The following is a 15,145-nucleotide window of genomic DNA, read 5'->3' on the forward strand; positions in this document are numbered from 1 at the left end:
TATCATCATTGTTATAATCAAAACACCTTTGAATCACCTTTGATTCACCATGAAGCTTTGCTTCTACACAATGCAGTACAATTTTATGGAATAATCTCACTTTAGCACAAAGGCTAAAATTGGTTTGGGATAATAAAAGAGGGAGGTGAAGGGGGAAACTGAGGAACTATCCCTTCACCATTATTTCTGATTATTTTTAATTTTATATATTAACAAACACCCTATGTCTGTTAATCTATAGGAAACAAGTCAATATGTGCATTCAAAATAGTAAGATTAGAAAGAGTTCGATGACTAACTTTGGGTGACAGAGACAGAGTAAAGACAAGTTTGGGTACAATAAATTGAAATCTAGTTTGCTTTTAAAAAATACTTGAGTATAAGTAAATAACTACAACTTGTGTTAACTTAGGCTATAAATTTTAGCCTAATACAAGTCTTTTGAAATAAAATTTTATATTCATTGTGCCTTCATTACACCCTAAATTTTCATTAACAATCCAACTAACTATCATGTGCAATCCATCTACTCACTTCTCCAATAGGTTCCCTTCAAGGAGGATTCATTGTTACTACTTTGTCCAATCACTAACAACCCATCTTTGACAACCTCTAAATAATTCTATCTCAAAATTTAACCCTTCTTAAGTGACAAATTTGCTTTAAAGAGTAAAGTGAGGACTTATTATTTGAAAAATAAACATTTGATATTCAAACAATGCATATGCATGTATTTAATCACAAAATCAACCACTCATTTTTTAATCAATGACTATAACTCCTCTCACTCCCAAAATCTTGCTAGTCAGTCTTACATCCAATAGATCGCCTCGATGGGAATAATTGCATACAATAGCCTAAGTTAGTTGTATTACCCTTAAGGGACATATAAACTAAACCATATTGAAGAGAATAAGAACCCATAATTTGAATCATGGGATGATGAGGACTCTTTGTCATAACATAGTATTGGAGTTTCTTCCACCAAGTGGTCAAAAGCTTGGTTATGTGAGACAACTCGAGTTTTTTTTGTTTCGACCAACTAAAGGCATATCTAGGTAGAGCAAGTCAATGTGAGTAAGGGAGGACCAGAAGTAGCTAGACCTATTGCCACATGCAAGCTGAAGAGTAGGGTGTGGATGTTACACAAGACAAAGAAGGTGCATGAGTTTAACATCTCAAGTAATTCCTAATACAATCATATTGAATGGGATGTAAAAACAAAATTGGATGACAAATAGATAGACTTTACATTGACAATTAATAGTATTGCAGGAATTGAATGTATGATCGTGTATGCAAATCAATGTTGCCTAGCCTGATAATGCTTAACATATGCCAAGAGTTTGTGGGTGGAGAGGAATGAGTGAGAGCAAGGAGGTGTAGGTCAAGAGTGACAAGCAAGACCGAGCATAGAGAAGAGAGAGAGGACCGAGTTGCATAAATTGAAATTCTCTCATTTTTACGAGAATTTTAATTTATTTGTTTTCTCCTGATTAAAATTCCTTGTTAAAATGACATAAATTTAATTTCTCTTTAAAATTATTTATCCAAACATGTAATTTCAACTTGAAGTATTTTAATTACATGGTTAAAATGAATTACTTTGTTAAAAGTCACCATTCAAACACACTCTAATTGTTTTTGGATGTGATGTTTTACTCATTTTATCTTAGCTTTGTAAATATTAATTTTTTACTTTCTTAGGTTGTATCTAATATTTTTTGTCTAATTTTTGTAGAAGTGGAGTGGAAAGTGGAAAAGATTTAGAGCCAATTTTAGAAGAAAAAGCAAACTACAATGTAACTAAGCCAAGAAATGGAGTTAAAGCTAAAAAAATTAGTTGCAAACAAAAAGAACTTATACAAGCTCGAGCTAAATTTTGGAGCTTAGCTAGATTCCATTTTCTTAGGATATGTTGCACTTTGGCTAAGCCAAAATTTTGAACTCAACTAAAAGTCACTAGAACTATAACTTTTGGATCTTGTATAAATAGGTTTGACTATCATTTAGAAAATAAGGGTACTTCATTTGGCACAAGTCAATGATTCCATTAACAGGGAAAATTTCCTTTGGGCTCCATTCTTCGTGTTTTTCCTTCCTTCATGTATTTTGAGGCTACCCATGGAAATGTTGGAGTTAGGTGTAACCAAATTCATACTCTATTGTATCTTTGAAAAATATATATAGTGTATTAATGTTAGTATTTGCTTCTTTACTTAATACTTGTTGTGGAATGACCAACCATGACATGTTTTTGAAAAATACTTTCATAGTCTTGAACTAAAATAAAATACCCTATGAACTTTGTGTATGAGAATATAACTTAGTTTATTGGTTATCTTGAGTCACCAAACTTGCTAGTTCCTTTATTAAGTTTGTGAGGAATCAAAACTTAATAACAGAACTAAGGCTTTTTTCACCTAAGGTATTAGGGCAAAGAAAACATTTATTAACTAATTTTAGCATTGATTCACAACGGGTATATGTATTGTGCATTCAAGTAAGAAAAAAAATGTAATTTGGTGAAGTTTAACCCTTAACAATTCATTTTGTTATTTTAAACCCCCCCCCCTTATTTCAAGCTTTGTTTTAACTTTAAAAAATCCACAAAAAAGAGTATTTTATTACTTTGCCTATACTTGTTCTATTTTTAACTTTCTCAAAATCAACTAAAGTTTTTGTTTTTACTGCTTTGATATTTGTATTTTACTACTTGTATAATTTGATATGCATGCCAAAGAGATGACACACTCGTGGCCCCTAAATAGTCCAAAAGCATATCAAACAACTAATAAGCACTTCTATTTCATTTCTAACCAATTTATCTACCCAATAAACCCCTCAATAATAAATTATCAATGCAAATCAAACCTTCAAAAAACCCAAAAACTATAACTAGACAATAGTACATTTTTATGTCTATCCATCATTCACAAACATCCCTAATAAACTTAATATCACAAAAAATGAAGTATATCTTACCTATAGGGTTTTCAAGCTTGGTTCTTAGGGGTGAGAGAAGGGTAGACACCTTAGCTAAAGGAGTGAGCTTTCTCTTTATCAACCACCAACTCACTCTACTACAAGGTCATAATCAGCCAAAACCCCAACTTAGGTTTTTGTATTCAAGATCTTTCAATCCAAGGAGAAGATGAGGAAGGGAGAAAGGAAAAAGAAGACTTACCAAGCATAAAAGGACATCAAATCCTAGGGGAAGAGGAACAATTCTATCTTTAGAAGGAAGCATTCATAACTCCAACCTCTAGAGAAGAGAGAAAATGAGAGAGTGTCTTGGGGAGAAAGTAAAAATGAGAAAGTGTCTTGGGGATGGAGAGAGAAATAGAGAGCATTTTGAGTAAGTGGGAAAAATGAGAGGAATATGGGTTTCTCTTAGGTTTAGGGATTTTTTACAAGCGAGGGAAGGATAAAAGGAATTAGCTTTTCTAACTTAAACCTAAAGGCCCAAACATAAGCCCAAAACCACTTAACCCAGTTATCACAAGCAACATAAAACATCTAATTAATATTTTTTCAATATTATAAACTAAATTTAATTTCTCTTATGATTTAATTAAAATCACTTGATCATACGTTAAAAAAACCCCAATGTTACAAACCTCACCAACTCATTATTATCTAGAAAAGATTAACGATTATCCTACCATAATGTACCCCCTAAATAGACTCTCAAATTCCCTTGTTTTGAAATCCAATTTTAATGATGAAGGTTCCCCTAGGAAGGGAATGAGGATAATCATGAACAACTATCCTACTACAATTATGCTGAGACAAAGAATGACACATCATCCCTACTCAACAACCTTTCCCTTCACAATCCAATTGCAAAATTGAATGGAAAAAAATGGTAAAAAGAAAGAAAATGTACCTGAATAATTTGCAGTAGGAAGAAGAGAAAGAACTAGGGATACAAAAATCATGAAAGCAAAGACAAATAAAAGGAAACCAATAGTAGAAGCAATTGAAGGAAGCCTTACCCCCTTGTATTTATAGAAAAAAGTTAAAGATTAGAAAACAATCATCTTGCACCAAATGATAACCATGTGGAACCTTTTCTCAAAAAGTCCAAATAAGGATGAAAAACAAAAAAAAAAAATTGAGAAGATACAAAATGAGGAAAATACATTTGGACAATGAAAGAGTTAACACACCCCTTCATAGTCGACTCCTCAATCATTCAAGAAGATCGACTTAGGGGATTGTTATAGCAATGAAATGGGACTAAAGTACCCTACTAAGATCCCACTTATCCACCTCCCCTGTGACTAATCACTAGATTAACTTGTCCACAAGTATGATCATCTCCTAACATCAATCACCACCAATCATGCAACCTCAACTTTCATATCAAGCAACCTCTGTGGACCTAGACCCCACACATAAATAAACATCTACTACATACTGATACTTCTATTATGAAATGTGACAGACTCATTGATGTAAGCTCCATTGGAGCTTGTAGGCCTAAGATCTTCTTCATCAATGGATTCCTTTGCTTCTTGGAAGATGAATGGCAGCGGAATGGAGAAGGAAGAGAAAGAGGAGACGCCACTTCAAGGAGAAGATGAGTCTAGAAGTAGCTCACCACCATAGAAGGCCATGGATAAGAGCTTGGAGGAAGAAGCAGATGAATGAAGGGAGAGGGAGAGAAGAGCATGAAATTTTGTGCTCTAAAAGAGCTTTGAAATCTGAAGTTTAATTTTCAAATCATCAAAGTTAAAAAAAAAATGCACACACATGACCTCTATTTATAGCCTAAGTGTCACATAAAATTGGAGGAAAATTTGAATTTCAATTCAAATTTCACTTGAATTTGAAATTGAATTTGTGGAGCCAAACTTTGGAGCCAAAATTTCACTAATTATGATTAGTGAACTTTAGTTATGGTTCAGCCCACTAGTCCAAGATCAATTCCAAGATTCTCCACTAAGTGTGCTTAGGTGTCATGAGGCATGTAAAGCATGAAGGACATGCACAAAGTGTGACTATATGATGTGGCAATGGGGCGTAGTAAGCAAATGCTCACCTCCCCCTCTAAAATTTAATTGGATTGGGCTTCTACCAATTCAATTAAATTTATTTCCAACCACACACATCTAATATTCACTTAGTGCATGTGAAATTACAAAACTACCCCTAATACAAAAACTAGTCTCGGTGCCCTAAAATACAAGGGCTGAAAAATCCTATATTTCTAGGGCACCCTACCTACAATATGGAGCCCTAAATACAAGGACCAAATATAATGACATCCTAGTCTAATATGTATAAAGATAAGTGGGCTCATACTTAGCCCATGGGCCCGAAATCTATCCTAAGGCTTATGAGAACCTTAGGGCCTTCTCTTGCATCATTGGCCCAATCTTCTTGGAGTCTTCTATCCAATGCCCTTGGAGGGTAGGATTGCATCATTGATGAGAGGCCACCAACTCCCAAAGGCTGTAATAATTTTGGTCTAAACGTTTTGGAAATGAAAAGGTCCATCAGTTTTGGAATAGAGAAGCCAAATTAAATGGCTACTAATGGGTGGTAATGACCATTAATGAGTGGTAATGGCTACTAAATGCATTCTTGATGGTAGAATGCCTATATATAGCACATGTATTTGGTAGCTAAGCTTTATCTCTTACAATTCATCTGATACACCATCTAGAGAGAGTGTGAGAGCTTGGAAGAACCAAAACAAGGAAACTCTTTCACGGCAATGGCTGGAGGTATAATTTGATTTTTGTTTTTCCGCATTTTGTTAATGACCTGTGTTTTGTTTTGTAGTTTGTAACATCACAGGATGCTATAGTATGCACAACCCACTGAATCATTAAAGGTTTATTTATATGTAATTGTTTTTCATATCTTATATCCTTATTCTGTTTACCTTTACAATTTATGAAATTTTGATTTATTTTATGCATGAATATATTCTGATAAATTTTATTCTATGCATATATATATGAAATCAAATGCATAATATTATGTTTCAATTATGAAATTATATATGAGAATCTTATTCATAATTATATTATATCTTGATCTTGAAATGCATAATATGATTTATTCTCATATAATTAAGCTTTATGTCTAAGTGATCTTTATAATTTTGATTAATTATGGATTAGCCACAACATCTATATTTTGATTAAAATTATATATTAAGTTGTTTAAAGATCATATAAGGAATTAGACATAATATTGTGATTAATTGTACTTTATATAATGAATTTTATCTCACAAAGTTTTTTATTATATATTGTATAATTAATTGGGATAAAATGATATATTATTTTTCATGGTTTACCCATAGGCATCATGAGGTATGTATAATTTTTTGATTTTATCATAAAGTAAATATTTGTGATAGAAATTAAATTATTTTCATGTTGTACCCGTAAAGCATGAATTTAAGTATGTAATTTGATTATTCTATTATAAGGGTTAATTGTTTCTTATTGAATTAAAAATTTAGCCCACAGGCAATTTTTATGTCACAAGATTCTTTTTTTTTTTTGTATGTTTACATTGGTAAAAGATACAATTAAGATTAGTATGCCTCAAAATTTGACATAAGTCTTTGAACTTTGCAGCTTCTCAAACTGTTAGTTTTTCGGATATTCAATGTAATGTTCTCGAACTCAAAGGAGATAACTATAAGATATGGAAGGAGAGAATTCTTCTACAATTGGGGTGGATGGACATAGACTATGCTATAAGGAAAGACGAACCACTTGCAATCACTGATGAAAGTAGCCCAACTGATGTTGCGCTATATGAGCGGTGGGAGTGATCCAATCGACTCAACGTGATGTTCATTAAGACCAAAATCTAAACTGGGATACGTGGTTCTATTGACCAACATGAAAAGGTTCGAGACTTGCTTAAGGCCATTGATGACCAGTTCATCACTTCAAATAAGGCTTTAACAAACACCCTGATCATGAAGTTTTCATCTCTTCGGCTCACCAGTGTGAAAAGTGTGCATGAGTACATAATGAAAATGTGAGATATTTCAGCTCAACTTCAAAAATTGGAGGTTGATATGTCTCAGTCCTTCCTGGTGCACTTCATTTTGAACACCCTTTTGCAGGAATATGGGCTATTTAAGATTTCCTCCAAAACAAGTAAGAACAAATGATTTATTAATGAATTAATGACCATGTGTGTTCAGGAAGAAGAAAGGCTTGTAATGGAGATGGGTGAGAGTGCATTGCTGACAGCTGCTTGTGGGAAGAACAAAGCAACAATGTCTCAAGCTAATCAGAAGGGGAATGGTAAAATACCACCTCAAGCTGATATTAAGAAGGTGACAAAGTGTTAGAGATACATGAAGAAGAATTGCCTCAAATTCTAGAAATGGCTTGAGAAGAAAGGTAAATCAATCTCATTAGTATGTTATGAATCTAATATGGTTAGTGTTAATATTAACACCTGATAAATTGATTCTGGATCTACTATCCATATTGCAAATTCTTTACAGGGTATGCAAAACCTAAGGAAACCAGTGGGAAGTGAGCAAAACATTTTATCAGGCAATAAGCTAGGTTCACCTATGGAGGCTATTGAAACTTGCATTTTAACTTTAAGTAGTGACTTTATTATAAAATTAGAAAGGACCTTTTATGTACCAAGTTTTTCTTGAAACTTGATTTCTGTTTCTAGACTTGTACCTTTTGGATATTCCTTTAATTTTAAAGACACATCATTTGAGTTATTTTATAATTTTGAATGTGTTTGGAATGGTATCTTGTCTTATGGTCTTTATCTTCTGGGTTTACAAAATTATGTCACTTATAGTTCAATGCATGTTCAAACTGGTATTCAAAGGTATAATATTAATGATAATTCCTCTATGTTATGGAACCAGAGATTAGGACATATCTCCATTGAGAGGATTAAAAGGTTAGTGAAAGATGGGGTACTCAATACTCTAGATTTTGCTGACTTTAAGAATTGTGTGGACTGCATTAAGGGTAAGCAGACCAACATGTCTAAGAAAGGTGCTGATAGGAGTTCAAGCATATTAGAAATAATTCATACTGATATTTGTTGTCCAGATATGGATGCACGTGATCAGAAATATTTTATTACCTTTATAGATGATTATTCACGATATATGAATGTTTATTTGCTTCATAACAAAAATGAAGCATTGGATGCCTTAAAAGTCTTAAGGCTGAAGTTGAGAACCAATGCAACAAGCAAATAAAAATAGTGAGATCAGATAGAGGTGGAGAATTCTATGGCAGATATACTAAGAATAAACAAGCACCTGGTCCTTTTGCAAAGTTTCTTCAAGAACATGGGATTGTTGCCCAATACACTATGCCTGGTTCTCCAAATCAGAATGGTGTGGCAGAAAGAAGGAACCAAACATTATTAGACATGGTACGGAGTATGCTTAGCAACTCCAATCTTCCTAAATCCTTGTGGGATGAAGCACTAAAGACAAAAATGTATATATTAAATAGTGTTCCAACCAAAGTTGTCCCAAAGACACCTTTTGAGTTGTTTAAAGGTTGGAAACCGAGTTTGAAACATATGCACGTTTGGGGTTGTCCATTTGAGGTGAGAATATATAACCCACAAGAGAATAAACTTGACCCGATGACTATTAGTGGGTATTTCATTGGATATGCCGAAAGGTCTAAAGGTTATAAGTTTTATTGTCCATATCATATTACTAGGATTGTGGAATCAAGAAATGTCAAGTTTCTTGAAAATGACTTGATCAGTGCGAGTGATCAATTGAGGGACTTAGGTTCTGAAATTGATTATATAGAGTCTCAACCTTCCACATCAAGTGAAAGATTGGTTGTAATTCATACCCCCTCAAGTTCAAAGGGATGATGAACAACACATGATTGGCATTCCACAACCTATTATTGATAATCCAGTAGATCAAGTTGATCATCAAATTTCTAAAAATGATGAACAACCAATTGAACAACATGACCCTCAAGAAAATGTTGATGCAACATTAAGGATGTATACTAAAGTAAGAAAATCAGCTATTCCTAATTATTATATTGTATATTTGCAAGAATCTGACTATAATATTGGAGCTGAAAATGATCCTGAAACTTTTTTATCATGCCATGAGTTGTAAAGAGTCAAATTTATGATATGACACCATGAAGGATGAGATGAATTCCATGCAGAGTAAAAAAGTTTGGAACCTTGTAAAGTTGCCTAATGGGGCAAAGGCCATTGGCTGTAAATGGGTCTTTAAGACCAAAAATGATTCATTAGGCAACATTAGAGATATAAGGCAAGACTCGTTGCTAAGGGATTTACTCAAAAAGAAGGAATCAATTACATAGACTTTTTCTCTGTTCACCAAAGTGTTGCTCCCATTGTGAAGGGTGATAGGTTTAATTTGAACCCGTTCCCAAAGAATGACTTTAAGAGGGAATAGATGAAAAACATTATACCATGTTAGATTTCATCTTAAAATCAATTGGCATTAAGTGAAGTTGTCCAACAGATATATAAGCTGCACTCTAAGGATTGAGACAGCCGATGTGAGACTTGGATATTTTAAAATAATTATGAATTTTAATTGTGATATAATTTGTATATTTAAAAATATTTATTTACTATCAATTTTAGTTATATAAAATTGACATTTATTCTGTGTAATGTGCATGCTAAAGTATTAGTTAATTTGTGTAAAAATACGTGGATCAGGTCACAATCTCTTGTTATTTTTCGAATTTGTCTCTTGGTTTATTTTGATATTGCTAGGTTTCTTTGATGAATTTGGCACATTAATGAAACTTTTATGATGACTGAAAATCATTAATTAAAACAGTCAAAAGAAGCTCTCAGGTTGTTTTCTCTAGATATATGTTTGACTAATATATATATGCAAGCGCACAACCATATTAAACATGATATATGTTTGACTAATATATTTAAGGAATATTCTTTAAGTAGTATTCACAAAACAGTTAAGGAAAATACAGAAATTATATATGCAAACAACGCGAAAATACTTTGAAATTATACATAAAATGAAGGAGAAAATGTTAAGTGCGTACTACGTAGTTAATTACTTAGATACCTTATTTTTGTCATACTCCTTATTCCAAACCGTACGTCCTGCACACAATTCAGAAAAGTGTTTTTTCTGACGGTCAAACAATCAATTTTAGCTTATACTAATGTGGTTATGGCCACATAATTAACAAAGAAATATAAATCATCAAATACCAACAACAGAAAAAAATATAAAGAAACGGAAATCATGTGTTTGCAAGGTTATCTTAATTATTCAGCATTGCAGAAGAGAGAATCTTCAGTTGTCAAAATCTTCACGTTATGATTAAAATGCTTTTGAGATCCCTAGCGCTTTTTCCATGAACATGCATTCTCGCTTTGAAAAATCAAAACAAATATCGACCGAACAATCCAGGAACACAACAAGAAATTACCAATTGGAAGAAAGAGAATATAAAATTTATTTAAAAACCCTATAAAAGGCAACTCAACCCTACATAAAAATTTTACACTTACCCTTGTACAAAAAAGACAAAAGAAACTGTAGTAGCAAACTTTAGGAATTGAAAGGCAAAATATTAGGCCAAATTCAAAAGGTATATACACATTATTTGGAAGAAAGCAATAGCAGTAACATATCATCATGCATCGTTCCTTGTCCATGAACATCCGATCAAGGTTTCTCAGCCACCAAATGATATCAGAGGTGAATCAAGTGGTGAGAAATGGAGTTATTTTGGATCCATGTGACGTGTTCATAAACCACAGAAGCTTGGACACAAAAACAACAGTAGCCGCTCCTCTTTATGACCATCTCCGCAGGCATGCATGGCTGAATTTATTATATAAGAGTTATTTTTATCATAAGAGTATTGATTTATAGACACTCAAATAATTCAAACACTTAGTTCACATTCTCAATTTTTCTTTCTCTTTATTTTTTCTTATTTCAGCAAAATTAAATTTATTAAAATAAAGATACCAATGGTACCATATACATGAATTACATAAAAAGGCCACCTATTTTTCTGAAATCAAATAACCTAACATTTTAGTTTATTTTTACTTTATTTTTAATTATCTCTCTTCTATTTTTATTTATTCTATTACTCTCCCATAAGCCAACAAAGCGTTAACCTTTATTGGAAAAAGAGAAGCTTGATGGATGGGAGAAGAAATTTTAAGTGATTAAAAAAACATGAAAAATTTTTTTTTTTCCTTGTTTGATACAACTTAAATAGAGAAGAAAAATTAAAATATGAAGTGGGACCTACCACTACTGGAATCCGTAGCTTTTGAGCCGCAAAGGAAGAAATTCAGCTTCGTTGAGGATGCCAAGCTGACTAAAATATTTTTTATTAAGGATATTTGTTTATAATATATATATATATATATATATATATATATATATATATATATATATAATCTTTTTTTCCCTACCAAATAATCTATAAAATTATTTCATTGTTCTTTTTTTTTTATCGAAATCAAATATATACCGTTTAAGAGAAATGTTTATGGATCATATATAATTCTATTATTTATAAAAAAATTATTTATGACAATTTATAATATTATGTTTCTAATCGATCTCTCTTTCATCTATAACTCAATACCTGAATTAAATAAAATATATTTATTTTAATTTAAAGAATAGTCTTTAAGTTTAAGTTTTAGATTTGTAACTGTTGCATCAGCTATCTTATTTTATTTTGTACCTTTTTCTTTATTTAAAAGAGGAGTGTGAACTCTCTTACCCTTCTTCCTCATTTTCTTTTCAAATTACATATATTTGTAAATTCATAGAAATTTTTTTTGCAAGTCATGAGTTTTTAATACTATAAATTATGTTCATGCATCATTTTCATATTAAAAATTAAAAATATGTTTAGAAGTAATTTAATCACTCTATCAACATCTACTATTTCACTCTATTTCTCCTTATTAAGTGTATTAAATTATCTATTACATTTAATTTTTTTTCTCTTTTGGAGTTTTAATAAATGTTAGGTGTAATAAATTAATCATTTTTGGTTAGACTAATTATTCTTGATTTACATATCTTTTGATCAAATTTTAAGTTAGAGTTTCTTTCTACCGTTGAACGGGTTAAGAAAAAAAATTATTTCTTTTCATGGTTAAACCTTCAAATGTTGTTCATATTTCACACGTGTTTGCAGACATGGCTTTCACCCTTTTTTGGACAACAAAACAATGAAACCAGGTGACAAACTGTTTGATAAGATCAACAGGGCAATCTTGGAGTGCAAGATAGGGTTGGCAGTGATGTCACCGCGCTACTGTGACTCATACTTTTGCCTTCATGAGCTTGCCCTTCTCATGGAGTGCAAGAAGAAGGTGATACCAATCTTTGTTGACATTAAGCCATCTCAATTACGCGTCATCAACAACAAAAAATGGACCCTAGAAGATCAACGGCGTTTCAAATTGGCTATTGAAGAAGCAAAGTACACTGTGGGACTCACCTTCAACTCTTTGCAAGGGTATATATAATTAGTAACAAAATAATTTATTCTTCTTTATTTTTTTCCCATGCACCATTTTTATTTATAATATAATTGTGATTGCAACATCAACTTTTTTTAATGATCTCCGCAGTCACACGTTGATCATAGTACGTGGTCAGTCACACGCACACACACAATATATATATGTCCTCAATATCCACATTGTTAAATAATTAACTACAAGTGAAATTGCAATTTAAAATGTTAATTAGTCCCTTTTAGGCAGGATGGATTGGATCTATCTATAAAATATGAGAATAATTAAAGACATTCTATTAAGTATCTTTTTATTCTACTCTACCTATAGCTAGTCGTGATTTACTGCACGTGTTTTTTAAAAAAATTATCTTGTGTTATTTACATGCAAAAGTTTCAAGCAAATACATGTTTTTTCTTTTTTTTATTTGAATTTTACTTTTTTGATGTGGATATGATAATATTTCTGAGTACGGCTGGCTGCTTCTAACATAATTCTTTGTTATAATCATTGTTCACATCAAACCTACACATTAATTTTTGTTTTCTTCTTCTGTCACATTGATCCTTGTACTAAAAGTCAAGTTTTATATATTACGGAGATTAAGACACTCTTGTGGGGAGATTGATTTTACACACAAAAGACAGGGATATATACATCATAGTCTATAGAAAAGAATTAAAGAAGATACGAGTCTAGACATTAGTTAACTTCATTATATTAATTAATTGTTTCATTTCTTCATTTGAATTTTCCATAAGCCGAATTTTATTTTTCCTGTAAAGCGTAGGAACTTCTCCGGTATTGTGACAAGTGCTTCTGATATCATCATTGAGAGCTTGATAGAGTTTGAGGATGAAGAAGCGCAGATGCATCAATATTCGTACTTGCCAATTAGCTAAATTTGCAGAAAAGAAAGACCAATTACTGTCGCTTAATTCTGCTGATTTGTAACTATTCTTCCTTAATTATATGTATGATAGGTTCAAGATCCTTATTGTACATAAATAAGTGCATAATACGTAATTGCATATTATAATTTGTCAATACCTTGAGTTAATTTCTAGGTCAAACCTGCCTTTAAAAAAGGTAGATTATTTGTACAGTGTATGCTATAGCAATGTAAAGATTTCTGTTTCTGTAAGTTGTTGCAATTTGCACTGCTTCTTGTTCTCCGTTGACTTGCTTTTCTTTCTTCTTCTTGATGTTGGAGAAGTCAAGTTTTCATTATAATTTTTCTAGTGTGTTTGCTTTGGTCAATTATATTTGTTCAAGCACCTGATCATATTTAAAACGTTCATATCTCTATGTATGCAGAATATAATTAATAAGAGCATAAAACATATCGAATTTGCCCGTATATGTTTCTTGTTTTTTACTTACATTTTATAAATGTAATTGATTGATTGATTAACTTTTAGTTCATACATCTTACTAATAGGTTTAAGATGGACTGCGAGGAGCAGGGATAACAACTTAACCTTAGCTTTACTTTATAATATTATGGGAAATGCTTGATTATAATATTTCTTGTATGATAAGGCCCTCATGTGTAATTTATTTTTATAATGTTTTTAATTTCCCATCAACTATTCTAACATACCTAATTAATCAATATTCTTACTTGACCATAAGAACTAAATTGTTAACATGAGAAAAAAATATAAAAACAAAAAATACTAAAAGATATTCTAAAGACTAAAAGTGAAATTTTGAAGACAAAAAATATAACTAACCCTTAATTTAAAATGCAAACTATGCAACTCTTTAATTTGTTTTTCTTTTCATAAAATTTTGGTTATTTTGATAGAAAAATTACTTTAAGCTTCTCTAATATATTAGATTGGAAAATGGTCTTAAAGAGTCAAATCTGAAAACAAAACTAAGAGCTTGCAGCATATTCTTCACACAAATATGACTTTTGGACATTGGAAAGAATAAAATAAAAATAAAACAAAAGAAGAAATGAAAGAGGTGGGGCAAAGGAACCATGGGCTTATTAAGCCCAATGATAAAAGATTTGCTATCTGAACATTCATATTTACTGTACACACTCCCCTATTCTTAGTTTTTTTAATCTTTTCTCTAGATTACCCTTTAAACACATTCCCCTCCCTCATCTCTTTCTTCTGTGTTATGGTTTTCGGCATGTGTTTACCCATTGAGTCCTCTGCCAAACACAATTCAAGTATTCCGAAGACTCCTATATCACAAACATCATACCAAATCTCAAACCAATTGAGAGTTGGGTTTGATATACAAATTTTCTATCATCTTTCTTAGTTATTTAAAACTACACAACTACACAACAATATTGCTTCCAAGTTTTGAGGAGTTCATTGTTGGGTTACAGGGAGGAAGAAATTAAGAGATGAGGGAAAGAGAGTGTATAAAGTAGAAAATAGAGATGTAAATAGCAAATGCCCATTGATAAACTCAATCAGAAATTAGACATCTATTTGAATCAGCAGACCCAAACTAATATGATTTGAAAATTAAAGAAAATAAAATAAGAAAGAATTAGGAGTTATGGGTAAAGAAAATTCCTACATAATAGACTTAATTAGAATTATGTCTTATGGGTCTAACTTAACTTACAAAATTTACTTGTAAGATGAGGATTATC

The 15,145-nt window shown here is 31.7% G+C and overlaps 1 protein-coding gene across 1 annotated transcript; it reads left to right on the forward strand.

Moving 5' to 3' along the window:
- Nucleotides 1-10,522: 10,522 nt before the first annotated feature.
- On the forward strand, nt 10,523-13,498 carry LOC100526930 (uncharacterized). Its single transcript, NM_001249220.2, is given in 3 exon segments — nt 10,523-10,836; nt 12,195-12,518; nt 13,310-13,498. Coding segments are annotated over 3 exon segments (615 nt in total). The 5' UTR covers nt 10,523-10,657; the 3' UTR covers nt 13,422-13,498.
- The last annotated feature ends 1,647 nt before the right edge of the window (nt 13,499-15,145 follow it).

The sequence above is a fragment of the Glycine max genome, chromosome 6 (assembly GCF_000004515.6).
Source record: "Glycine max cultivar Williams 82 chromosome 6, Glycine_max_v4.0, whole genome shotgun sequence".
NCBI lineage: Eukaryota > Viridiplantae > Streptophyta > Magnoliopsida > Fabales > Fabaceae > Glycine > Glycine max.